A 27,898-nucleotide genomic window follows, 5' to 3' on the forward strand; every position below is an offset into this window, starting at 1 on the left:
GTACCCTAAATGGCTCCTGTCCTGTGGAACCCCCTGCCTCTGGAGGTCAGGCAGGCACCAACACTGAGTAGTTTTTTGCGCCCCCTGGTAACAGCTCTTTTACAAGAAGCCTTCCTTGGTTAACCAGCCTCGGTTTTATTGGCACTCTGTTTTTAAAGAATAATAACCTGAATGTCATGTTTCTTCTTTACTATCTTTTGTTCATTTTATCTCTTTGTTGTCCACTGCTCCAGAATCTGTTTAGATCTGGAGCAGGATGCAAATGTTGTAAATAAATACATAAATCGGGGCTGGGAAACCTAGGGCCAGAAAACAGCTGCCCATTAATAAGGCCCTTGACTGTATTAATTAATTTATTTATTTCCATACCGCCCAATAGCTGACTCTCCCTGGGCGGTTCACAAAAACTAAAACCATGTAGTACAACATAAGGCCCATACTAGAGTTGGTAGCCCTCATTTGTCTTGAAAATTTCCCACTCTTTCAAAAGCACTCTGCAAGCAATCCATGCACAACTCTGGCAAGAGCAGTCTGTCCCACTTCAGGCAATCTGTCATGTTCCCTTGGCCCCCACCTTCCTCATGCACACACACAAGAAGGGAGGCTTCGGTCTAACACAGGCCTTTAATTCACTATCAACAGGTTCATTACAGATGCAAATCCCCGAAGGCTCTCAGGCTACAAAGGAATAACAGCAGGGAATCCAAATGGGAACTACAATGTTGCTAGCAGTTTGAACAGGGACTTGCTGGCTAGGATAACATAGAGAGGGAAACTGCTCCCATTCAGTGATGCTCCCCTACGTCAACCCTCACGCATCGCCAAGCGGGTCGACCATCTGAGCTCCGCCTCTAACTTTTCCTGCTTCACTCTGCGCCGCAGTCTAGCATTCCTCAGGTCATACACCGCACTCTCCTCCTCCTCCTCCTCCTGGATTCTCACGGAGGAGGGAGAGGGGGGAGCTTCAGGCCCAGCCATCTGGGTGCTAGCCTCCTGAGAAGCACGCCTCTCCATATCTGAACTGGCTGGGGAAGATGCCAGATTCTGGCTGTTCCCTGTCTGAATCTGAACTGCTAACTATCTCCATACGCTCAGAATCAATCCTGACACAGCCCAAGGATGGAGAGGAAGGGAACGGGGTCGGGGAGGGGGTGGAGAGTGGGGCAGGTGGCCAAAAGAGAAAAGGGGGGGCCCAACCCCCGCTGACTTTGGCCCCAACCACTGCCAGCATGCAGCCCTTGACAGATTGTGCTTGAGGGAATGTGGCCCTCAACAGAGAAGAGCTTCTCCACCCCTGCCCTAAATCATACCCAAGAACCCTCTTGCACAGAGATACTTCAGCAAGCAAATACATGTATTTCTCTGTATTTATAAACTGCTTACAGCTAAAGATTGCAAAGCATTTCACAGAAAACATAAACATAAAGACCAGTACATAGAATGTATTGTATCTACGTAAGATGGTAGCCTGCACTGTACAGGGAAGGCCTGCATAAACACTTGGTCTTCAGCAGCTGCTTAAAAATAAAAAGTGTTGGTGCCTGTCTAATCTCAGGGGAAGATTATTACACATACCGGGTGCCACAGCACTGTGTGCCCTTCTCCAAAATATTAAATGCAGCAAGAGTTCTCTGAAGGCCGAAAGTTTGGGAATCCTTGTCCCAACATATTGCAAAATGAATATTTTCTTAACCACAGGTGGGTGTTTTTTAAAAGGATAGTATTTGTACGTATCTCCCTGCTATCCTTTTTAAGCCCTTGCAAAGTTGTTTCTTCCACCCCGCAAATAGGAACAGGAAATAATTTCTACCAAGGAATCAGTTCTGTGGTAGCCCCTTGAAGTATCATGACATCGATTTGGCTTTGAACAGCAGGTTTTTCAAAGCTGGACTGTGGTTTCGTTCTCTCCTCAGCGACAATAAAGCAACATCTGGACACTCGCAAGGTACCTGCTCATTGAAGCTGCCAAAATGTTAATTTCTTAGACAGCCGCAGCATGGCCCTTTTAGGTTAAAGAGCAGAGACCTCTGTTCCCTCCCAGTCCGACCCTGTCATGTGGAGCTAAATTTGCCTTGACTTCTTTGTTTGCAAACTCTGGCTGTGTCAGCAAGACCTGTGCCTTCCCCTGATTAGTAAGATCCCTGGGTGTGTTTAATTTGGTAGGAGAAGAGTTCCCAGAGGGCCCATTACAGCTAAAATGTACAGGTATTTACCAAAGTTCCCCTAGAGATTTGCTTGAACTCCCTTCTAGGGTGAATAAGCTTTTATAATCATCCAGCAAACCAGCAGGGTGAGTTTCAGAGAATAGAGCTTAAAAATATAGGGAGGAATCTCTGAAAGGGCAGAAACACAAAGAGCTGAGAAAAGGTTGGCACATCTCCACGTTTTTCTGACATTTTAAACTCTGCAGGTGCAAAGATAGCGTCGATCTTTTAACCTTTTTATTAACTCCTCACATATCTCCAGCCAGTAAGCTGAACAGAAAAGTAAGAGCTTTGTTTATTTGTCATCATTGAGGGCCTTTGTTCCCACCCTGTTCCAAAGGCTCATGGTGGGCTTTACAGTATAATAATAAAACCCGTAAAAACCCATTACATTCTCAAAATATAAGCATTTTACACTGTTGTGTGTTGGACTTACAAACCCAGCAAATATATTTAAAAAAATGAATACATACTAAAATGTATTTCACCCCCTATTCATTTCTACCCCTGTAGCTGCCAGTGCTTTGGTGTCTGTCTGGTGATGGTTTGGGGGCTACCTGCAGGATGCCTCTCCCCATGGGAGTCTCCCCGTCAGTTAAGACTTCATTCATTATAATTCATTCATCTGGAAAAGTTTCATCTAGCAGAGTCAGGCATTTTGTGGAAGACCCTCTCAGTGATGCCCAAAGGTGCCTAGATCTCGTGGAATTCAGGGAAGGTTTTAATCAGTAATTGTTTGTTCCTTGTTTTTAGTATTTAGTATGATATGGCTTGTGCGGGGTGCCCACATACATAGAGCAGCTTCCCTGCGTCAGATGTGCAGCCCCATGGCATGGAGGACTGCAGGGCCAGGCCATCAGGAATGCAATGGAAGGGGTGATGCCAATAAGCGTGCCTCCACTCCCTGCCCCTCCTCAGCCAATGGGGACCACACATGGGAGATCGCCCAAAGAGGGCTGGTGTGATGTTTGAATCCACCTTTAGACAAGCAACATGGGAGGCAGCCTCATTTTGCAGGGTGGGACCAGCACAACTCCAGGCATGCTTTGCACAAGTGCACCTCCATTTCTCATAAAGTTGAAGTATAAATACAGAAATAAATATATTTTTGTACTTTGTTTAACCACTACTATGTGTGTGGCTTTTCTTTGGGTAGGAATGCATTATAGATTCTTCCCAAACCTACCTACTTTAAAAAAAAAACTATTCATAGCCAGCTGCCAACATGAGCCTTACTAGACTCTTATGGCCCTGGAGGCTTGGCTTTGCATCCCGCTCTCTCCGTCTCTGTCTCCCTGAACTGTGCCACTTCAAGGCACCATTTTCCCCACTGCACGGGCACATAAGTATTGTAATATATGAAGATGTATTCCTGTCATTCATCTCTGAAGAAGAGTGTGGAATGAATGCATGTATAAGTCAGCTATTGAATATTGACAGTGTCTGTTCAAGGACATGTGATGGGCAGTTCCAGGGCCTGCTGATTGAATTGATACCCTGCATGGCTGGAGTGCTCAGCGGTGATTTGAAATTGCAGCAACTGTGTTGTTGTTGTTGTTGCTAATTTTCAGAGGCTTAAGTGGCACACTGCATTCCATACCCTGTCGAAACTGGAATAGTTAATCTAAATCAGGCAACTGGGCAATCATCACACGTGGCCTGGTTCACACATGTGGTGATAGCAGCAGTCTCCATTACCCATCAGTTCTTTTCCAAACCATAGCAACTGTAGAGATTGTAGCAGTCCCAGATATTACCAGATCGTACTTCCTGCACAGAAATGCAGACAAGCATAGCCACAGGAAACGCTGTTTAAGGAACAGTTGGAGAGCGTGCTCCAGCAATGATCTCTCTCCTGTTGTGTGGATGCCACATAAGAAATGTGTTGCTTTCTTTAACTATAAAAGAAATCTCTCCCACTCTTTCTTTTTGGTACTGTACATTCTCATACCACAAATGGATTAGTGCCTTATACACCATGTGTATTATTGAAAATTAGAGTTAAGATTAGAAGTAGAGCAATGTTGAATCATACCAGAGGTCTGTCTAGTTCAGGGGTGGGGAACCTCTTTCAGCCCGAGAACCAAATTCAATTTTAGAGAAGCTCTCGGGGGCCACATTCCAGTGGTGGGCGGGGCCAAAAATACCAGCAAGTTTTAGTTTAAAGCTCTTAGTACCAGGAACTAAGCCTTAGGAGAGGCATTTCAACCTTTTGGAATTGGGGGTGGGGGACTGCACAAAAACGGGTAACTCACCAAATGATTGGTGGGGCCAAGGGAAGGCGGTGTGGCCATCTTGGGAACCCCAGAAGTCCAGATTGGGACTCCAAGCAGACCGGATTGGGATCCTGAGCCTGAAGTTCCCAACCCCTTATCGAGTACAGCCTTCCCCAAGTCTGTCTCTAAAAGTGGAGGTTCAGTTTAGCAATCAATACACCTCTTCCCCTCCATGACTTTTTCTATTCCCTACTAAAAGCTATCTAAGGCAGTGGCCATCACTACATCTTGAGGCAGTGAATTCCTTAAAAGCCTACTTTCTTTCTTTTTGGATGCCACCCTGATTCTACTGACAACTTCATTAAGTGTCTCCAAATTCTAGTGTTATAGGAGAGAGAGAGAAAATACTATCCTCTTTCTCCAGACCGTGTATAATTTTATAAACCTCAGCGCCAAATGCGGTAGCCTTCCCCCATTGAAAATGTTCTCCGGCTCCTTGATTATTTTTGATGCCCTTTTGTGTGTGTACTTTTTCCTGCTCCTACAGTATTGTGTTTGAGTGGCCACATCACATATCTGAATAAAAGGCATTGCAATACTGACAATTTTCAAACCATTTCCTAATCGTTCTTAGCATGGAATTTGCCTTCTTCACAATTGCCACACACAGTCAGCTGAGCTATACACCACAACCCCAGGATCTCTTTCCCAATTAAGTGCAACTCGTTTAGATCCCATCAGTGTTCATACTAGCGTGTGTCACTTTGCACAGTTTACCTAGGAACCGTTGATGAGGGCTTTTTGCAAAAGCTCTTTGGAAATTCCAAGTACTTCACTCCATCTGATAGTGAACTCAGGTGGCTGAGTGCCGACAAGACTGGAGCCAAAACAGGGCCACTGGGAAACAAGAGGTTGATATCAGTATGCTCGGAGAAACCCTGAAGTTTGCAGAGGTAGATTTTTAAAAATTAAGGAAACAAACAAACCAATAAGGATGTGTTTGTTTGGCTTGCTTGCTTGCTTGCTTGCTCGCTCGCTCGCTCGCTCGCTTATTTATTTATTTATTTATTTATATCTGCCGGTAACTTATGTCTCTGTGCCTGCTCAGTAGCCATGGAATGTTGCAGGTCACTTAGAAAAGAAAAACAGCGTTTGGTGAATCAGATGCCCCACTTTTGCTCCTTATACTTTATACCAACATGGCTGGCTGGCAGGAACCCTCAACAGGAGGTGAAGATACTCTGTAACACTGGGGTCTCCAACGTGGTGCCTGTGAGCACCGGTATGCCCGCAGACACATCTCTTGGCGCACAGCAGGCCCCCTGCCCCTCTTGATTTATATTTTATTTCTAAAGATTTTTTAAAATGACTTACTTCTTCAACTGGAAGGCTGGCATGCTACAAAGCAAAGTGCTGCCTTCCAGTGCCATCTTTATTCAGGTTCCAAAGAGTAGTTTTGTGTTTTGTAGCCCAGGACCCACCTCTGCCTTGGACTTAGGTGATTGGGCAAGTTTCTTTTTGTGTCACCAGTTCGCATTTGGGAAATGAATGTCTTGTGACAGGTCATGTCTACCATGGCAGCCATTTTATGAATGGGCAACACACACACACACACACCCCGCAGCAGTCATTTTGTGACAGCACCCATGACACACGCTCAAAATTCCAAATCTGCCCTCCAACCCAAAAGGTTGGGGATCCCTGCTGTAAAATTTTGTTGCAAGCTCCACTTGTGTCACTTCGTTTCTGCTGATCCCTCCTATCCTGCTGCTTAATTGAACATTTTTATAGTAATGATCCACATGTTGTCTTCATTATTCTTAACAGCAAGTGGCAGTAGTGTGCGTGTGTGTGTGAGGATTTGTGTGTGTGAGGATTGATTCTGAGCACAGGGAGATAGCAGCTCAGATTCAGAATAGGAACAGCTAGAACCAGGGGATGCATTTTCCCAAGCCAGTTCAGATATGGTTAAGTGTGCTTCTCAGGTTACTAATGCTCAGATGGCCGGGCCTGAAGCCGCCCCCTTGCCCTCCTCTGTGAGAAGCAGGGGGGAGGAGAAGGAGAGTGGGGGCTGTGACCTAAGAGATGCTAGACTGCGGCGCAGAGCTAAGAGGGAAATGTCAGGGGCGGAGCTCAGATGGTCGACCGGGTTGGCGATGCGTGAGAGGCTACGTAGGGCAGCACCACTGGAACGGTGGGACATCCCTCCCTAAGTTAGCCTAGCCAGCATGCCTCAAGTGTTCCCATTTGAATCCCCTGGAGGCATTGCTTTGTAGCCTGAGAGTCTTCGAGGATTTACATCTGTAATGAACCTGTTGATAATGAATTAAAGGCCTGAGACTGAAACCTCTCTATTGGTGCGTGTGAGTGCATCAGGAAAGAAGGGGCCAAGGGAAACATGACAGTGTGTGCAGGCGGGGGGGGGGGAGTAATGTTTTTTATAAAGTATATTCCTCTCTGCATATTTATAAATAGCATGTGATAGCATCTCCTAAAGCAGGCTGAGCAGACAGCTGTGCCATGGCACTGGAATGTCTCCGCTCTTCCACATTGCTTTCCTTTGAATAATGGGGGCCCAGGAGGCACTTCCTTAAAATGGGCAGGTAGCCAGGCATCCATGCTGTCTTGGCTAGAGTCTGATGGTTGCTCTTTAGAAGGGTGTGTTTAAAATTTTATTCCAATAAAGACTTATTAAAGATACAGGTTTGCTTTCACAAAAGCTCAAGATGGTTCTGCAAGCTAGAGCTTCTGTTTGCCCACTTGTGTGTGGGACTTAAAAGTGCATTTTTTACATAGGTTGGAATAATATTGGCAAGATCTGTCCATACCAAATTTCTAGCCTGCCTTGAGTTTAAACTTGTTTAATTGCTTCAATAATTTAATTTTCACATACATACGCACACACACACACGCACACACACCAGTGACTTTGAGGATCCGGAAGGGAAGGGGCCGTTCACAATGTAATGAGTACAAGCTCACTCATGGTTAGAAGGAAAAGGGCATTTTTAATACTTTGTTTTTCAAATTTTGGGATTGGGGTTATTCCCTAGCTCTGGCTGGGGAATTGTGGGAGTTGTAGTCCAAGACATGTGGAGGGCATCATGTTAGGGAAGGCTCTGCCCTATTATAACAATACGTCCAAAGAGTCTCAAAAATAAACAGTTCAGATTCTGTTATCATTAAGGAAGGTCCTGATGTATAATCGGCATTCCTTTCAACCAAGCTAAACACGAGGCAAAAAAATGCAATGCATAATCACTTCCGGAATTGATAAGCATTGTGGTAGCCACTCATTTAGGTGGCTTTTAAAAAATGTTGTTTTTTGTTGTGAGGTTAGGTTTACCTGTAACTACTAGCCATGCTTGGAACCAATGGAACTTCCATACTCAGGGGCCATATACCTTTGATTACTCGATGCTGAGAACAGACAGCAGGTTGGCTTTTGCCTTCACGCAACATGGCCTAGCTGCCACTGTGCCATCCACTTCAATATGCGTTCCTACGCCTCCATCATGCCCTGCTTTTGAGCTTGCAGAAGCCAGCTGGTCACTATTCGAAGATGGATAGACGGACCTTCGGTCTGATATCTCGGTTCATCTGTACAACCCACACAGCAGCTCATGCTCCAGGAGTCCCACTGGCTACGCTTGTTTTCATCAGCGCCAAGTTGTCCTGGGTGCCCTTTTTTCATACAGTGAGTTAATTCATTCTTAGTATTGAAGATTGACCCAAACGTTAAGCCCAAATGTGCTTCATAGGAAACTACTGTTGATAAAATAAAACTGATAAAGCACATTGTGTATTTTGGTCAAGGAATGGCTGCAGGTAGAGTGCCATTTTTTGGTTCTTCTGCTAATCATAAATTTGTTCAGATTTACTTGCATACAAAAACAGCCCACAGGAAACATCATTAAACAGTAGAGTTAAATGGGTATAGCTTTGATGGCAGGTCTCTCAAAAGTAATAGAAATCAAGATCTGTGCACCTTAGGGACACTCCGTTTTAATAAAACAAAAATCAGAGGAAGAAGTTTTGGGTAAGTTGACAAAACATTGTTAAAAGTGTGGTGGTCGTGAGAATGTGGAGATAAAGGTAACTGGGCAGTATTTACAGGATGTCAGACACATATCACAGATTAATTTCAAACTTGGATAGAAGAATTTAATATCATCTGGAATATACGCATGTCTGCCCTGTTTTGTGGTGTGTGAAATAATAATCTCATTAATAACTTCACAGTCTGATCTCCTCTTAACTCTTTTCTCCTTTGCTGGAGAGAATGTGTGTTTGAAAGAATCTGAAAGTTGGAGGGGGGGAGTTAGTGTTGAGCCCCCTCCTTCACTAGACAGTTTATCATTTATTCACCTCTTCTCTGCGTTCAACATCACAAAGTTTGTTGCTATTTTTATGGGGTGTTCTCCCCCCCCTCCCCCCACCTTCACTTCTTCCTCCTGTTTGGTGCCTGCTTTGATCTATGTTCGAAACACTTTTTCTTTTCCCCATTTTTGCTGTTGGTACCAGTCGCCTGCTTTTTGTTCAGAAAACATTATTAGTGTTCCAGCAGTGCTGGGATGGCTTTTATCTCCCAGTGGAATCTCATTAGTTCTACATAACAATAGGAGCCGCATATGCGCTGCTATGCCCAACTATCCAGTCAGTTTGAATTAGTTAATGGCAATACTTCCCCCCCACACACAGCAACTTTCCCCCACATCTTCACTGCTAATAATAATAAAAAAGCAACTTTCTTGTGGAAGCATTATACAAAACAAAAAAATCAATTTGTTGGAGGTTGAAATGTAACAGAAGGGGAACTGTTGCTAACCGTTTGCTTTTATGCGTGGCTGTTATGTAACTGTAAATCTAAGCATGTTTGTGGAGGGGAAAAGTAGGGCATAATGGAAATCTTGCAAGTTGGAATGGAAATAAACTAATTACCGACAGTTGGGGAAAGGAGAGTGTAGAATTATACTTTGGCCCTGTAGAAAGGTTGACGAAAGACAACTTGGAAGTTCCAAACTTGGCCACCATACAGACATGTCTGCTAGGTCGACTGCTCCAAGGAGACTGGTGGTTTTTGGCTCCTACCTCCTATCACTTCGCTAGTGAGGGCAAGGTCATTCTGCCCTCTACACCCAGCCAGAGGTCTAAAGACTGTTGCGTAGTTACACAGCATCTGTCCCGTCAAGAACGCAGCAGAGGTGAATTGCCCTGTCCCCATAAATGCCTGTTACCTCGCTGCGTGTGTATTTATTTAATGTACTTTAGGGTATAACCCTTGGAAGGCAGCTTACATCCATTAAGAAATACAATACTTCATTCTGGCATTGTCAAACTGATCTCTCTCCTCCAATTTCTGCCTCCGTGTCCCTTCCATTGTTGTTTAGTTTGTAAGCCAGAGGGCAGGACCTATGTCTCAGGACCAAACAAGGGTGTCTGTTTTTGTTTGTTTGTTTGTTTAAGAGCAGCACAGGGCACGGTTTTCTTCAGCACGGGGATGGGGTGGTTTACCCCTTTCCCACTTGCAATCCTCACAAATATCCTACTCCACATGTGGCTGTTAGCCTTAGGAAAAAGCCCTGGCGTGGTTTCAAATGAAGCATTTTGTGTCATGCCTGGGTTGGCCCTTCCACTTACCTGTGTGTTTTTGCTTTTGCACAGTGCCTTCCTCCAGCATTCTGTATTGAATTTCAGTTGATGTGAGCTGTTTTGAGAGACCATTTTTGGCTGAAAAGCAGATACGTGTATTTAAGAATTTGCCCAGTGGTATTGACACTAACTACAAGACACTTTGTATAATAACCTACCACAATTTTCACCTTGCAGAAAACTCTGGTGGGATTTACAAGGTGGTTTTGAGAGGTCATGTTTAATGCCTGTAATCTCCCGCTTGGGATGCTTAATAATGTTGTTGTCTTAAGGTTAGAAAGCCCTGCCTCACAGGCCATATGGGAGATTCATTCGGTGTAGACAGTGGCTCCTTGGCGACTAAAAGTTGGATACATGAAATATATTTACCTTATTCTGAAAGCATACATGCTGCCAACTCCCATGACAACTAACAAGTAAAATATTAAAAGTCTTATTTTAAAATGTGTTACTGTGTTTTTAGATCCTTACCCTGCTACTGGTTGTTACTCTGGATTTATTCTGTCTTAAACTTTTAAAGGTTTTAGATTATGTTTAATCATGTTGTATTTTAGGTTTTTAATTTTTTTTGAACCACCCATAGAGTGTTGGCTATAGAAATGTAAAAAAGAAAAACATCGGAGCCAAATGAGATACCAGAGGGAGTAACTTCCTCCACCTTCTTTGCTCATCCTGCTCTCCCGTTGTGTCACACTAATCAATATGGTTGTCTCCATTATAACTTCAGCTATTTTGCATGATATTTTTGAATCAGTTGGGAATAGTGGCATTCGGGAGGAATATAAAGTTTAGGGAAAGTAACAGAAGAGAACTAGGAAAAAAGCCATAACATGGTAGAGCTGAGGACTTCCCTCCAAAGTGGTTTTGTAGTGCTTCAGCTTTTTAGTGATTCCACAAAGCTGGGTTGGACTTCATTCATAGAACCACAGCCAAGAGGGAATTAATCTCCACTTCATCGCTGCCGTAGCCTAAAATACAAGCCCTTGATGTAGCTGCTTTCTGAATAGATCTCAGCATGCTGCTTTTTCCCTTAGTACTACTAATTACCTTAACAACAATCTTTCTGGTGCTCTTAATTCAAGAGTTTTGCTTGAAAAACCGAGCCATTACCTAAGGGACTGAGACGGTTACATAAATATTTTGCCACTGTCTGAGTTTTGGGGCTTCCCTTCCTTTAAGTTGCAGCCCATTGAAAGAGGAGAAGAGCCGTAGCTCCGTGCCCCGAGTGCCTGCTTTGTGTGCAGATGGTCCCAGGTTCATTCCCCAGCATCTGAGCTGCAAACCGGCAAGTCCACAGTTCGAATCTTGCCTCTGCCATGAATTCACCCTGTGACCTTAGGCTAGCCTCCATCTCTCAGCCTCACTTCCACATCTGTAATTTGGGGGTGACTAAACTGTTTTGCCTTCCACATTGGGTGGTGTTTCAGGGTTGCTGAGGATATATGTGAAGTGCCTTGTACACTTGAAATGTGAATATTGCTGGAAACTGTTTTTAAAAACACACACATGAATTCAGCTTGGATCCGGTGGTGCAGGAGCAAAAGGAGAAAACTGTTGCGTGCAAAAGTGGTGGGTGATTTCCCACAGATTCTCTCCTCCAGCTGCAGCACCCAAGGCCTGGAAAATCACCCGATCCTCAAGAGAGGTTTTAGGGATCAGGGAGCTGTAACAGGTAGCGGGAGGTGGGAAATGTCAGGGTAGATACTGAGCCCATAGAGCCCCAGAGTAGTTCTGATTCTGAGGAGGACCAACCACCCATGGGAGAGGAGCTCGCTCATCTCTCACAGGCATTGTGGCAGGGAGAGATTCCTCCTGCCTGCATTCCTGAGAGAGATAGTGACCCTAGCAGTGAGAGAGTGGGGGATGGGATCTTGCTGGACGCTCGGCGGAGACGGAGGGAGCGGTACCTAATGGAGGGCGCTGAGAGGCGGCGCTCTGCCCACTTGGCGCTAAAACAATGGTCGCGTCCCGAGGATCCCCGGGTAAGAGGGAGGACCTCTCCATAGCCCATAAGTTCAGAGTTTTCCCACTCTTCCTCTTCAAACAGGGACCAACTGCCTTACCCGGAGTTTAGGCTACTCTGCTAACTACCCCAGTGCGTTTCCTTGCTTAGTCGCTGGTGATTAGCATCTGAAAGAGTCATTAAGTTGTAAAGGAATAAAGCCTTGGAAAGAATCCCTTTCGTCGGTGTCATGAGTTGGCTATTGGAGGGGACTTAAAGAGGCAGCTAGGGCGCTCCTGACAGGAAAGCCCAATTCTGTGCACCTTTATTATTCATTAATATTCTTGTTCCCTTATTGCCAGCTCTAACTGTGCAACATTCACCAAAGTGCTTTACATAAATGAAGTTACCTTGTACTTGGTTGAGGCCTCTTAATTTTGTCACACAAGTACTGAGAAAGGCCCAAGGCGATACACCGAAGGAGCTGCACATTGTCACTTCAGTGATGATTTGAAGTATGTCGATTTCAAAACATCACTGATGAATTTTCCTCTCTTTTCCCCTCCTCCCCAGGTAACTGATCACGCAACGACTGCTCTGCTGCATTACCAGTTGCCTCAGATGCCAGATGTGGTGGTCAGGTCCTTCATGGTAAGTTTGCTCCAAAACTCTCCCAACTGGCCTAATATTGCAGGTTGAAGATGGCATTTTAGATTCAGTCTATGTCTTGAAATACTGGTTTGGTCCATGTAAGACTTTCCACAGAACAGGAAATTTGCAACCCAACTCCCCACCCCCAGGGTGCAGTGGAGGGATGATATTGGAAACCTAGGAAGAACAAAAAATAAGGAAATGGGGCATATTGGAGAGAACCACCACTGTTTGTTTGGAACTTGACAAACATGCTTGAAAGGGTATTTGTAGGCTGAGGACCCATGTAGTGGAGAGAGATGGAAAGCAAGGAGCATACGCTAACCCTGGCTGAAGGGATCAGTCCTTTGTACACCAGATAATTTGCTGTAGGAAAGGCAGAAAAAGGTCCCCAAGTAGAAGGAGCCTGAAGGAACTGAAACTAGTTTTGCAAACCGTGGTTTCATATCCTGGGTTAAGGACGAGCCATATTTAGCTTTATCTGTGGCTAACGTAAGAGCAGATTATAAGAGATAACTATGATCAGGCCTATTGCAGAACCCATACCTATATGTGTTACACTCCGTAAGGATGAGGGGGAGAGGGCTCAATCTGACAGCCTGCTCCTAATACAGGGCTGCAAACCCTCAGGCCCAGGGTCCAAATCTAGCTCTCTAGGGATTCAGATTTGACCCTCTGTGGCTCCCCAGAAGGCGTCACCCCTTTCCTCCGAACCACCAATCATTTGGTAATTTCCTGGCATTTGTGCAGCCTAAAGGGTTGAAATGCCTCTCCTAAGGCTTGGTTACTGGCAATAAGAACTTTAAGATAAAATATGCTGGTATTTTGGCCCTGCCTCTTATGCCTTTGGCCCCATCCACCACTGGAATGTGGTCCCCAAGAGCTTCTCCAAAATGGAATTTAGCCCTTGAGCTGAAAGAGGTTCTGCACCCCTGTCCTAATGGCCTAGGTTAAGCAGTTGGCAGCATTGTGTCTTTAGTCTTGGAAGAAGGAACGATTAAGCACAGACTGGATACTAGCATTGGTTCCACCATTCAAAAATAGTGAGTGTGGAAAATCGACCAAGGTTTACAGAGGCTCCCCTCTAGTACAAAGATCTTAGGTATCAGGACCAGAAGACTTCTGCCCAAGACCTTGGAGAACCACTAGCCCACAGCGCTTGGCTTAGAATCCGGAATGACCAATGGGCTGACTCAGTACAGGACAGCTTCATGGAGGCCATGTTGGGTGGAGAGCTCAGTGGGAGAGTCATGTGCTTTGCATTTGCAAACTCTCCGGTTCAGTTCCTTGTATCTCCAGTTACAAGATCGCAGGAGCAGACCTGGGAGAGCTACTACAAGTTGGAGTAGAAGATGGATGGATATTGGTAGCTTCATATGTTCTTCATCTGAAGTAGACAGATCTTACGTCCCTCAGAGGAAGGACAGCACATGCATTTATTTACACATTTCTATCCCACCTCCTCACCAGGTTTTCCGGTAGCTCACAACAGCAAAGCACAAAAGCTCACCTTTCATCCATGTGGGCTGCTTGGCTAAATTCTTTGTGGACTAGGCACTTTCCTCACTGCGTCCCAGTTTGCTTTGAAGAGGTCTTTGGCTGCAAATGTGCTTTGGATGAGCAGCTGCGCATTCTGGCAACTCACTTCCATACTGCAGCATGCACCTGAAAATTAACGGGCAGAGACTGGGTGGGCACATTTGCCTAAGCTATACGTTTGTGGCATTGATTTGCTAAAACACCACTGAAAACTTTTAACAAAGCAAAGTCAGGATGTTCATCCCAAGTGCCAATAATGGAAGGCATCTCGCATGTCAGGTGTGCAATCTGGTTGACAGGGTGTAGTGAAGTCTTAATTATCTAGGCAAGAATGAAGGACTTCCCTATTTAACCTTCTACGTCCAGCAAATGTTTGATGCACACAATATGACCTGTGTTACCTTTTTATTAAAAAATTAAAAAAAAGTTCAGGAAATTTCAATGTTTTTGAGTAATGATAGCCAAGTCAGACAAAGCCAAAGTAAACAGCAATTGGATGATGCTGTTTGATTGCCATTAGCCCCATCTTGACTTCTGCATCTAGAGAAGGCCTTAGTTCTTCTTGGGGAAAGTTATTGACAGCCCAAGATTGAGAGGGAGCTCAAACAAAGACAGAAGGATTCGTTTCAGTAAATGCGGCCGACCTCTTCTTCAGAGAACAATTTTCTCTTATCGACATAATTCAATAGGACTTCAGATGACAAGATTCATGAGCATCCTTCAGAGCATGAATCTGCTTGTCGAGGAGGCTCTTCTTCTTTTTTTAAGCTGCATATCTCCTTGGGCTTGGAATTGAGTTATATAATTTTGATTCTTACATAGGACAATTGCCATGACCTACTTCAGGGGCAAAAACTTGGCCTCAAAAGCATGTTGCTTAGCATTTTCTCCCCCTGCCCCCGCCATCTGCTGCTACATCCCAAGGCCCTGAGGGCAGAAAGTGTACTTGGTAAAACAAAGCCTAACCATTAAAATGCAGCTGAAGTAGAAGATTATACAGCAACGTTGACCTTGGATCCATTAAGGGGAGGGAACATAGCTCTGTGGTAGTGCACCTGCTGTCCATGGTTCAATCCCTGGTGCTTCCAGTTAAAAGGACCAGGTAAGTGGTAATAGGAACCCTCTCTGCCAGAGGCTCTGGGGAGGCACTGCCAATGAGAGTAGACAATAAGTGGACACTAGGGATGTGCAGATCAGCCAAATGTGAGCTCGTCAAGGCTCTTTGAATTCCACCTCGTCACTCATCCCAACTCGTATCCGTATCGGATTACAAGCTTTGCAGTAGTCTTGTTCGCACAAGGATTTGTGCATGTTTCAGTGCACACCAAAAAGTATGCATTGTTCTGCCATTGGTTAAAGCATGGTTGTGCATACGTTTTCTCATGCATAGTTTTCAAATGTACACATTTTGAACTCGTTTTTCTTTGGTCTGCAAATTGCATTGCAAGCTTGGAAATGTACAGACTTTGACCAGAGATTGTGTCTGAGGCCACGGTTGAGCTGTGGAGGTGCGAACAGAGTAAATTCTGCTCTAAAATGAACTGAAATGAATTTCTCACACATCCCTCATGGACACACAGTCTCATCTAGTGTAAGGTAGCTTCAGCTGAATGGCAACAGGCCAAACTTTTTAAACCTGGCTCTGCTCCAGTTGTATATAAAGCAGAAGATAATATTTTTTTAGAGCAAAGACTGCACGTGGGTAGGGGTGCTAAATCCTTCTCCATGCCCATGACTTACATCCCCACAGTCACCACCCTGCCCCAGTGCTTTCTTCTAACTCCAATATTGCAGCTGATCCTGGCTGGAAGAGAAGCTATGGGGAGGTAAGAGGCTGGCACAGGTTGTTTGGTTGACTTTATCCATGTGCCCACTTCCCCCTTACCCCCCTCACCTGCTTTGTATGTGATTGGTTAGATCCAAGCTTAAGCCAAGGAGTCTGAGGCAATCATGTCTGGGTTGGCTGTTGGAGCAGTGGTGGGCAATCTATGGCCCCAGCAAGGTTGGCATTGGGTCAGTATGGCTGGGCATCTTCCTAGGGCCCACACCCCAGCAGTGACCCACTGATAAGAGCTCCCTGGAGCTGCTCCTCCTCTTCATCATCACAACCTGCTTCTTCACCTGCCTCTTGCTTTGGCCCAGACAATAGTGGTGGAGAGAAGGAGGAGCAGCAGATGCCAAGGCTGAATTGTTCATAAGGTCGTAAAAAGAATGACGCTGGATTGGGCCAAGGGTCCATCTAGTCCAGCATTCTGTTTGCACAAGCTCTGTACCTGTGAAGCCAGCAAGTAATAAGAATGATTTGAGAGAGAATGAGGAGCAATAGCAGCTGGTGACGGTGGCAGTGAGAAGGTGGACTCCCTGAGGGAGGGGGTCCATTGAGAGTGTCTTGCCCAAAGGTCCTCCAAAACCTGGAGCCGGCACTGGCCCCCAGCCTAATTTCATCCAACCCTCTGGATGCTGTAGGCCCACTTTTGCTTCCTGTTCCATGTGTGTGTGTGTGGGGGGGGGGGGGATGGGACGGGACCGGGGGAAGGATTTAAAATTTTGGTTGTTATTATTGTTAGCCACCTTCAGCACCATTTCCTTGAAGGAAAGGCAGGGCACCAATCAATCAATCAAATAAATAAATAAGAAAGCAGGGGGGCTGCTGCTGCTATATGCTGAGCCCAAGAGCAGAAGAAGTGGGAGGGGAGAACCAGAAATGGACAGAACCAAATCAGACAGAGTGATGGGAAGAGAGGGTAGTGGGAGGAGAAGCCTTTTGTAAGCAATCACTTCTGACCTGTGTTAACAGATAAGAAAACCTGGGAGGAAGCCAAAATGGACTAAGAGGTGGGGGAAAGGAGAGAGAGAGAGAGAGAGAGAGAGAGAGGCGGGGAAGCAGACAGAGATGGGGTGACATGAAGAGGGAGCTAGGCAGTAAAGAAAAACCATCCTTTGGCTCTGGCCTCACCCAGCACAGGCATGCAGACCCCAACAGAAAAAAAGTTTCTCCACCACTTCTTTTGAGACACTATGTATGTATGTATGTATGTATGTATACACACACACACACACACAACCACTTTTCCTACAAAACTTTTCTTGTATAGGCAAAGCTATATACCTGTAACAGCTAGCCTTTTGGACAAGGAGGCATCAGGTCAAGTCCAAAGTATGAAATGGCACTGCTATCGCCCACACTGCAGTCAGGAGGCAGCCCTCCATGCACAGCCTTTTGGTCTCTTGAACTGGAGAGCAACCAGCAACACAGTGCTGGAGGGGAATGAAGGCCTGTGTGCCCTAGCTTGCCAGCGGCCACCCAGATGTTCCTTAGACCCCTGCTGCCTATGTCATGGGCTGGCCGTTGTTATACTCCATGAATATCCAGAATTTCCCAGTGTATTTCGGTGTGATCAAATGCATTTTGAAGTTGCTGTGTGCACATGTAAATCGCAACAAAATTGACCCTCACTTCTTGATCATCCCTGAATGAGTATATCTCTTTATGTGCATTTTACCCAACCCAGATTTTCTGTGTAAGAAATGCATCCTGTGAGAAGGGGCTCCTTGGTGCTAGGCACTGCAAGGTGATCCAAACCACACAAGTATTTAACTGCTTTCAAAAGTAAAAGTCTTGGTTGTTTGTGGCTTTATGATGATTTGTTCATGCTTTTGGCATAGATTCTATAATCAAGACAGTGATCTCAGTCAGTCTTAGTGGTTATTTTGGATTAGTTCAAGGGTTACTTGAGCAGTCTGTTTGCCACTCCTGCCAGGTACACTCCATGCCACTCTTATTAAGGTTTAAACAGGAAGATCATGTACCTGAAGGAATGTCTTCTCCCATATGTTCCTGTCCATTTGGTAAGATCATCTTCAGAAGCTCTTCTCTAGGGCCGCAGCCACCCACAGTGGCACAGACCAATGGCTACCAGGGAAAGAGCCTTCCCTGTACTGGCCCCTTGTCTGTGGAATGCCCTTCCCTAGGACGTCCACCTGGCATCTTCTCTGTGTATATTTAGATGCCAAGTTAAGACCTTCCTCTTCCAGCAGACATGTAATGAATCTTTAATGTGATGCTCTGTGTATTAAGCTGGCTCTTTGATATTTTGATATTTTCATTGTATTTATTATTTTGGTTGTATTTTATTATTATTGTGAGGAAGGACACCTGCCAGTTGTTGGAAAACCTGTGTATATAAATATAATTATATACATTATATTAATTTAATTCATATAAAGTAATATAAATCAATAAATAAAATCAGTAAATAAAATCAGTTGCCCTTCCCACATGGTTTCCTGCTTTAAAAGTTACTAGAACTACATAGAAATCTGTTCTAGATATGGAGCGGTATATAAATATTGTGAATAAATAAATAAGATAAGATTGGCTACCACAGCCCCAGATGATGCACAAGCAATTATTTTCTTCCTTGTTGCTTGAGTGATTTGGGGTTGGCTTTGGTATCACCGTTACCAGAGTGGAATTTACATGCTTTAGTATTTACAATTTCATGATAAACATTTTCTTGTTGGCAAACATTTGCATGATGAGTGTGGCGTGCGGCGCCTGAAGAAGTGGAAACAAAATAAACATGGCATGCTTTAATTTACTGAAATATTTTGAATGGCTTCACACGTAGCATGTACTTTTTATTAAACAAAACCTACATTTTTGCTTGATGGACAGTTGATGTAGAGCAGGGGTGCAGAACCTCTCTCAGCCCGAGGACCAATTTCCATTTCAGAGAAGCTTTCGGTGGCCACATTCCAGTGGTGGGTGGGCCAAAACATCACAAATACCAGCGTATTTTAGCTTAAAGCTCTTACTGCCAGTAATCAAGGCTTAGGAGAGGCATTTCAACCTTTTAGAATGGGGAAAAAACTGCACAAAAGCCAGGAAACCACCATCAATCAGTAGTTAGGGAAGGGGCGGAGCCGGGGAAGGGGTGGGGCCTTCTGGAGAACCCTTGCAGGCCAGATTGGGACCCCAGGCCCCAGGTTATGCACCCCTGATGTAGAGTTGTTCTGCTCAAGTGTCCAGAGGACGGAGCTGTAATCCTGCAAGGTTCCAGGTCTTCTGTAACATTACCCCAAAGTGCTTCATTGTCTAATCACCTGTAATTAGGGACCTCAGCCATCAGGTCAAAACAGCAAGAAGCAATCGGGTGTTAAGTTGGCCATCTCTGTAGGGATGAACGAGACCATAGCCCAATGGTGGAGGGCATGTTTTGCATACAGAAGGGTCCAGGTTACTTTAGCCTCTCCAAGTAGAACTGGAAAATACTCCTGTTTGATACGCTGGAGACCTTCTGCCAGTCATTGTAGTCAATAATGAACGAGATGGACCATGGGTCTGATTCAGTATTAGGCCACTTCTTGTATTCCTGGGCCCTTGTGTGCCTCCCGGCGTGCCTATCTAGACAGGGCCTCCATTATGAAAGGCATTTCAGTCCACGTTGGCTATGAAAAGAAATGTCCTTGACAAGATGTACGGCACACATTAGAAAAGATGTGTGAAACTAGTTTAAGAAATGTTAGTAGCATGGTTTCACATTCCTGCATTTAGGCTCTTGAATGTATGTCGTCTTGCAGCAGGCTCCATCATCTCGTATCGACGGGGCTCCATCATCTCGTATCGACGGGGTCACTTTTCTGAGTGAAAGGTCAAGCTGAATTCGATTTCAGTCTAGCTGTAGGAAGTTCTAGCTGTCCATGGTGACCCTTTAATCTCAAATACCTGCTTGTCATGGCCGGAATTTCTATTTATGTTGCTGCTTATTGAGAGAGCGTGAGGGAGAGAGCAGGGATTCCAATGAAGTGGACTATCAGCTATACTGTGACCTTGTGGTTTTCTGCATATCCCGTCCTTCTAAAGTCTCTCTGGGCTCAAGCCAAGGTGCGTTTCCCACCCCTCAGCCTCTTTGGTCTCGACAGAAGTGTTGACATTGGGAGTGTCCGGATTCAGTTTCCTCACTTCTTCCTTTCTTTTTCTTTTTTAGACCTGGCTAAGAAGTTACATAAAGCTATTCCAGGCTCCATGCCAACGCTGCGGAAAGTTTCTGCAGGATGGCCTACCACCTACGTGGCGAGATTTTCGGACCCTGGAAGCCTTCCACGACACGTGTAGGCAGTAGCACAAACTAGAGGCTGATGAAAGAACAGGCTTGAGCATGAAGGGGTGGGAGATGGCCCACCTTTCTGCTGTCTTTCAAAATACCTGTGGTCACATTTTCTCCTCTACCAAGATCAGCTTTTGTATGTCAAAAGGAGTGCTAAAGCATTTGATAGCGGGCAGTTCTAACCCGTTCTGTGACATCGACTTAGTTCAGCTAAGCACAAGAGGGCTAAAAGGGGAGCAATGTTACTGTCCATGATTGTCTTTCAGAACACTGAGCTTCCAATACTGAAGCTGTCCATTGGGATCAACCAACATCATCACTTGTCACAAATTCCAGATGCCTTTTAAGAGGATGTGCTGTATAGCTTTTGTCACCAAATTACTCTGCAGTTAGCAGCTATTTTTGTATCAATAAAAGATGATATTCAACTATCTCTTGGTTCCTGTTTTTGCCTGCCCTCTCTTTGAGGGGTTGCTGTGTGTGTCTCTTTTCATAGAGCATTTTTATTTCCAAAAAGCGGAGGTCCAACATTAAAATAACTTATTTTTCTTTTCTTTGGCAACTGTGATTTGCTCTCTTGGTTTTTTATGATTATGAAAGAAGTTGCAGTGTTGATCAAGACATCAGTTTTCAAAAGGATTCCTGGCAGACCAGGAAGATGGATTGTACTGGGGGGCTCGCTGTCCCCCCAGAAGGTTGAGAAGGACCCACAAGCCCCCGCAAGAGGTCTCCTTGACACAAGTTAATGTTGCTGAAAGGAAGCAGCCCCTCTCATCTTCTGGTAGGAAGAGGGAGTGCAGGTGAACTCCACTGTGTTCCTTCCCACTCTCTTAAACCACAAAAGCTCAAAGGGGCAGGTGGAAGCCTTGGGAAAGAAGGATGTGCCAGAGGAGAGGAAAGGGTGAAGTCATGTGATACAAAGGTAAACCACTTCTTGCTTCTCTCTGGTAAGGCAGAAGCTCCCGCCCAGATTCAGTGCTGCTTTGAGGGAAAGCACTCCACTGCCTCCCAAGACATCCAGCCCAGTCAGGAGTGGAGAGTCAGAGAGAGAGATTATTATGGAAGGGCTGGATAAACCAGCCCACCTAGAATTAGATATGGACGAATCTATCAATTTCATTTGCTTGATGGTATTTTTAATCTGCCCAATAATCCACTGAGAAGTCCAAGAGAACCTACATGGTTGCACTTCCCCTATCTCTGTCTTGGGAAAGGTCATCCCACAGGGCAACCAAGGAGGTTTCCTAAATCCAATTGAACTGAATCTAGAAAATCAGCTTCAACCAAGAGTGCCTGGAGTTGATCAGCAACCACACACTGGAGCACCTTGCAGCCTGCTCGCTGCCTCTTTCAAAGATGCTGGAAGCGCCTTCTCTCTCAAAGAGGAATTTATTACCTCCTGGGCCCAGCCAGCCATCTCCTCCTTATTACATGTAACAAGCCAAGATAGGCAAGGGTCAAACATGCAAGTAGTCGGTTGAACTTGTCCGAGCATCTTGTCTGTATCCTCATGCCTCGACAACTGAAACTCATTTAATACAACGGGACCAGACAGAGCTCTGGATACCTCTGTTAATAGAACTGCCCTAATAGTGGAGTCCAAGTGGAACAATTTTATCTTCAAAGTGTCTTGCAAATGTAGTTATTCAGTTTCCCTTACTTTCTCAGTTTTCCCATCTGAGGTTCATTCTATCTTGTTTCCATATCTGCATGAAAATCCATATGCATTTTTCCTAATACATGGATTTTTGTACACAATATTCCTAATATACCCATTTTTCCAAGCAGCTTTCCTTAATATAGTTCTGTTTTTTATCTTTTCCACACTGATATTTGCACTTTTGTGCACTTGTCCCTAATAAACACATTTCTGGACACATGTTTTGTTCGGATATTTACATCACAGAATGTGTGAATACTGAGGGTTAACTGCATTCTGGGTTGCATATTGCATTGGACAGCGTGAAACATGAACCATATGAAATTCTTTCTCATCCCAACTTAGAACCTCCTGTCTATTGTCTTTACCTTGAAACCAGTTGGGGGTGTGAAGGGTAAGAATCAAATGAGGAAACTCTGGATCCTTAGCTCCCACTTTTTTAGGGGGCAGGGAAAATGTATCCATGTTTGTTTGTTTTTCTCCATTACAAAGCAAGAGACCATTTTGGAAGGAACCGGACAAGCTTCCCCACTCACTTGGCATAAAGCAGCCCAAAACAGTTGATGCAAAAGCCGCATAGATAAGACTCCACAGCTTGCTTCTTCTTTTTTTGCCTTATATATATGTGGGACCAGAGCCAGCAACAACCTATCACAGTATTCTGGAGGGGAAAAACAGATGTTTTTTTTTGCCTTTGCTAAAACTGTAATGAAAAAAAATGTTAGCAAAATCTGGGAGCATTTTATGTGTGTAGGAAATGTGTGATGAGGAGTGACAGGGTGTCAAAGAGCCAACCTACGCAGGCAGATGAACTTTTCATACAAAGCCTGCAATCCAGTGCACGCTCAGGAGTAAGTCCCACTGAACTAAATGGGGATTCCCAAGAAATGTGCTTCAGCTCAGGCTGCATGATGGGGCTAAGGAATCAGGGCTGATCTACACATTTGTTTATGAGGAAATTATGTATATTTTTCTGATTTTTAAATTCAAGGAAAAAGGAGTTTTATATAATTGTACACATTGTTATCTTTTTGGGAAAGCATCAAATCTTATAAATAACAGAGGGAGGTTTTGCGGGGGTTGTAAAACTTAACAGAAGCCAATAAAATCTGTACATTAACAGATGTACTGTACATCAACTCAACTGTGTCCTGCAATCTCATTTGGCAGTTTCAGTAGTCCCCATCACAGACACTGAGCTATGTGGAGGGTGCCCTACATGTCATCACCAGCCGCCATTCCAGCAGGCTGAACAAAGGAAGATGAAAAGGAATAGGGGCCATTCAACCAGCCCAGCTGAAAGACTACTTCATTTTTTCTTCTTCCTTCCCCATCCCTTTTTCCTTTTGTGTTGTGTCTTTTTAGTTTGTAAGCCTGTGTGTAGTAGAGACCGTCTGGTTTTACTGATCGCATGTAAGCCGCTCTGAGAGCCTTTTTGGCTAAGGAGCAGGATAATACATTAATTAATTGCTGATGCTATCCCATGTGACCACAGCATGTCTTTCAACACTGCAACCATGTGGGAAGAGCTGATTTCCCACTCTGTCTGTATAGCTCAGCTCCTGTACGTCTTTCCCATCACAACAGCACCCCGTCTGCAGAATGCTGGTCATGTGGGAAAGACCTATACTATTACTGGCATGATACAGTGAAGCTCTTGCTGGGAGCATATTTAAATGCTTCCCTGTTGTTTTTTAACCATATGTAGAGTATGAAAGGAAGACTAGCAGCCAGGTTGAAGTAGAAACTGAAGTGCCTCTCTCCTTCTTGAACTCCACCTCTCCTTCAACCCATGAAGAACCATAACAGTATCATGCTACAATGTACACAGAGAAGACTCCCACCAGTGTGTTCTTTCCATATGTACAGCACATTTTATATAGTCTTATTTTTCTTCACTTGGAGAGGTTTAATAAACTTTATCCCCCTTCCAATCCCACATGATTCTGGTTGTTGAGTAACTTGGCGCACAGAATGGGGCCTGTCAAATCTAGGGATGACTGAAGAATTCTATGTTTGTGAATTCTGATGCAAACTGACCTTCTCTGCCCCTCCCAAAGGATAATTATGTTTTGTGGATCAAAACATAATTATCCTTTGGATTTTGCACTTCTCTGAACTTCGCGATACAGTTCTTGGCTCAAAAAACATTCCAAACGGTGTTAAAATTTTGTATTTTAGGATAAAGTACAGAAATATATACTTTGAGATAAGATGTATTTATAAGTACATATTTTGTGAGAAAATGTGTATTCCAATGCAAATTTTCATGTGGACCTCTCTTTTTTTCAATCGATGAATGAGGCAGATTTATGAATGCAAAATTGATATGGACCAGAAATAGACTATTCACAGCATCTTCTGGGAAGGGTAAGGGAGGATCCCAGAATGACCTTGGCGACTAGAGAGGTTGGCACTGCAGTTTGAGAAACTCGGATGTCTTTTGAAAGGTGAAGCCGCTTTCCTTGCAATACATCCAGGCACCAAAGACGCCTTGGGGTCCTTTCAAACCCTATAGGCAGAGGCAGGCAAATTTTGATTGGAAGTCTTGCTGCCGGTAACCTGATCCAGCAAGAAATCTACTTGTCTTTCACATTTCATCCTGAGACAGCTTCGAAACATTCTGTTTAACCAGATCAAAAGTAAAGCAAGCAGTGCTTGAGGCATAGTGAAGTATACAGCCGGGACAGTAAGCAAAGGTTATTGAAAAAAACATTCCAAGAAGCCCATGCCAAGAGTGTTTCTTTCGCTCTCTCTTTTAAAGGAAACTACACATCCCAATAACGCATCCCCTTTTACCTTCTCAGAATATTTAGAGAGGAGAGCAGTTTGTTTTTCACACTCTGATTTCATTAAAGGAAAGGAAATGTGGGGTTTGCCATTGTTTCTTATCCACTAACCTGGCTCCAACTGCTTGGCAAACCAGGAGGTCTCAAACTGTGATAGTGAGCCCCTTCCATGTCAGAGAAAAACAAATGGTTTGAGCCTCCCAAAGTATAACGCTGAACTTGTTTTTGCAAATTGCCTCATGGCCATTTCTCTGCTAGGAAATGGTGCCTCATGCTGGGGTCAGTTTGCAGGGGAGAACTAGGGACAGGGAAATGTTCCCTGATCTCAATCACCAGGAGGACTCAAAGGGGGGAGGGGGAGGCTTCAGCCAGTAACCCGTCATTTGCTACTCTGGGATCTGCCAGGCCAGAGGACATAGCTTTAGCAGACTCATCAGACTCAGAAGGCACACACACATACCCTGACAAAGTCCTCACAACTTCCATGCCGGAGGAGCCAGCAACAGCAGAATTGGACGGTGGCCCTTTAAGAAGGGGGGGCAGAATTTAACAGACAGTCCAGACCTGCCAGCCTTCAGAAGGCTTCTGCATGTTGCTGAGACAACAGTACTCAGTACTTCATGGGTCAGTTTCAGCCAGTGATCTGTCCAGGGTCCTGCCAGACCTTGGCTTGTCTTCCCCATTGGGAACCTCCATTACTTCCGCTGACCTTACTTCACAGGATGTGACCTTGCTGTGATACACACAATCCAGCCTTTCCAGGTAGTGGCACTGCTGAAACCCAATCCCCCCTAGGCACCCCATGCCAAGCTGGAATAGGACAAGGGGTGCATAAGTGATTGCTTTCCCCCTGCAACTCCCCTCTCCCAACCAGTGTTCCAGACTATGAATGGTCCAAGCATTCGATCAAAGGCAAGCATCAATTATCATATGCTTATGAGCACAATCAGGGTAAGTGCAACCCTGTTCACAGGGTGATGGTTGCCTGATCTTGTCAGCTGCTGCTTCCCCCAGCCAGGAATTTAGGCTCACTGAAAGCTGCCTTAAGCCGAGTCAGACCCCTGGTCCATCTAGCCCAGTATTGTCGACACTGACTGGCAGCAATGGCTCTCCAGGTTCTCAGGCAGGCGTTTTTCCAGCCCTACCTGGAGAAGCTGGGGATTGAACCTGGGACCCTCTGCATGCAAAGCAGGGGCTCTGCCACTGAGCTATGGCCCCTTTCATCCATCCATCTCTCTCCAGGTGGCTGTACAGATTGTGCCCAAAGGGTGGAGGCAAGTGAACAGGCAGTGGTGACAGCAGTGAAGATGACATGGCCCAAGTCAAGGAGGACCCCTTCCCCAACTTTTGGAGCTAACAGTGTGCCCATCAGTAAATAAAAACAGCCTCTCGCCATCTTCTAGTAATCAAGGCAAGCTCTACCTGGAGGATGGTTCCACCCATTCCTTCCAGTGTGTGAGTTGGCCTGATGGGTTGGCAACTCCTGGGTGCAGGTTGATGGAAACCTGCATAGTGCGACCAACGAGCCTATTATGTTTTCCAGAAGAGGAGCCCTCTGAAAGAGTGTCCTGGAAATAGCTTCTCCAGTGACTGGCTCATGCAGAGCGGTTCTGTACCATTTCAGGCCATGGATTCTGATGCTACTCTGGTGGGTGACTGGGTTTTTCCATAGATCAGAAGCAGGGGTCAGGTTGGGTCAGTTTCTGCCATAGATTAAACGGGTCAGATTAGGTCAGTTCCTCAGGTAGCAAGGCAGAAAGAGAGCAGGACCACAAAAAGCTCCAAGTGGGACTGGGAGCCAGGCAGGTTTGTCCATATGTTGCTCCAACAAAGATCAGAACAAGACTAAGGCTTAGATAGGAAGTTACCAGCCTTTAGGCTGGTTAGCTCCACTTCTATATTGACTGAGGCGTTGACCCTTAAAGGGGACTGATCTGGTGATGTGGGAGTGCATGTGGCATGCTAGTGTCTTCATGACCCAAGTCCTCAGAGTCTGAGGATGATGGTTCCATGACAGGTTCATGAGCTGGGGTAGAGGCAACACTCTTACAAGTTGGCGATGGCTGATAACACTGGGATCTATGCATCTCCTAGAAGGCGTGTCCAGGACTTGCATATATGGGGGGTGCACAACTTTTTTGGCTCCAAGGGCCACATTGGGCAGCACCAGGGGGCCGCTGCCAAACACGCGTGCACAAGCCTTGCTCTAACAAGGGAACCCCTGGGGTTTTTCTTACTAGTGCTAGCAAGGGAAACTTAGGTTCTTAAGGGATTCCTGTTCTAGCAAAAGAAACCCCAGGGATTTCTCTGCTCGCACTATCAAAGGAATCATGCTTATCTGTGATCTCTCAGCAGAGGACCACACTTTTTGCATCCCTTGTGTATGTGCTATAAATCCCTGCAAGCAGTGAAGAAAAGTGGAGAATTTAGTATTGGCTGCAGGATTCCACTTCTTTTAATTATCTTTTAAAAACAAATTTCTAGCCCTGGGCAATGCCCAGTAGTGAAATTGGACTAGGAGCTACTGAATGAGGTTTCTGATGCGTGGAACAGGTCTTTAATGCCCTGCGTAGCCCCTTGGCCGCCGTCTTGAGTAGCCGAAGCAATTATGCAATGTAGTAACTGCAGGGAAAAAAAGATGCAAAATGAGGGAAAGCTGTGTAACTTTGCATAACCATTGAGTTGCAAAATTCAGCTCTTGGTGTCGCACAGTTTTGGTTTGTGTTTAATTTATAGCAGGGTTTGGCAACACATTGCTACGAGCTACATGTGCCCCTCTTGGCCTTTTTTGCACCCCTCCCATTGCCCCCACTGCTGTCACACTACCAAAATTTGGTGGCATAGTGAGGAAAAATACCTTGTGTTTAAAAGCTGAAAGTGTGGGTTACTTCTGAAACTCAGCAGTGCAGTAGCAAAAGGGCTATTCAGAGCCGGTGTGGTGCAGTGGTTAGACTGTTGGACTGGGACTCAGGTGATCCAGGTTCTAGTCACCCTTCGGCCATGAAACTCACTAGGTGACTTTGGGCCAGCCCCTGACTCTCAGCCTAACCTATCTCACAGGGTTGTGAGGATAAAATGGAGAGAGGGAGGACCATGTAAGCCACCTTGGGTTCCTTGCAACAGGAAAAAACGGCA

At 45.1% G+C, this 27,898-nt stretch overlaps 1 protein-coding gene across 1 annotated transcript in view; it reads left to right on the forward strand.

Annotated features, from left to right (window-relative positions):
* MED27 (mediator complex subunit 27) overlaps nt 1–23,111 on the forward strand; it is a 186,045-nt gene extending 162,934 nt beyond the window's left edge. Inside the window, exons 7-8 of the mRNA XM_084820729.1 lie at nt 12,588–12,665; nt 20,195–23,111. Of these exons, the coding sequence (XP_084676855.1) occupies nt 12,588–12,665; nt 20,195–20,329 (213 nt within the window). The 3' untranslated portion in view covers nt 20,330–23,111. The remainder of the gene's footprint in view (nt 1–12,587; nt 12,666–20,194) is intronic.
* The last annotated feature ends 4,787 nt before the right edge of the window (nt 23,112–27,898 follow it).

This window comes from Heloderma suspectum, chromosome 14 (assembly GCF_057233095.1).
Source record: "Heloderma suspectum isolate Gila_16-S chromosome 14, 16-S_ref, whole genome shotgun sequence".
NCBI classification, from domain to species: domain Eukaryota; kingdom Metazoa; phylum Chordata; class Lepidosauria; order Squamata; family Helodermatidae; genus Heloderma; species Heloderma suspectum.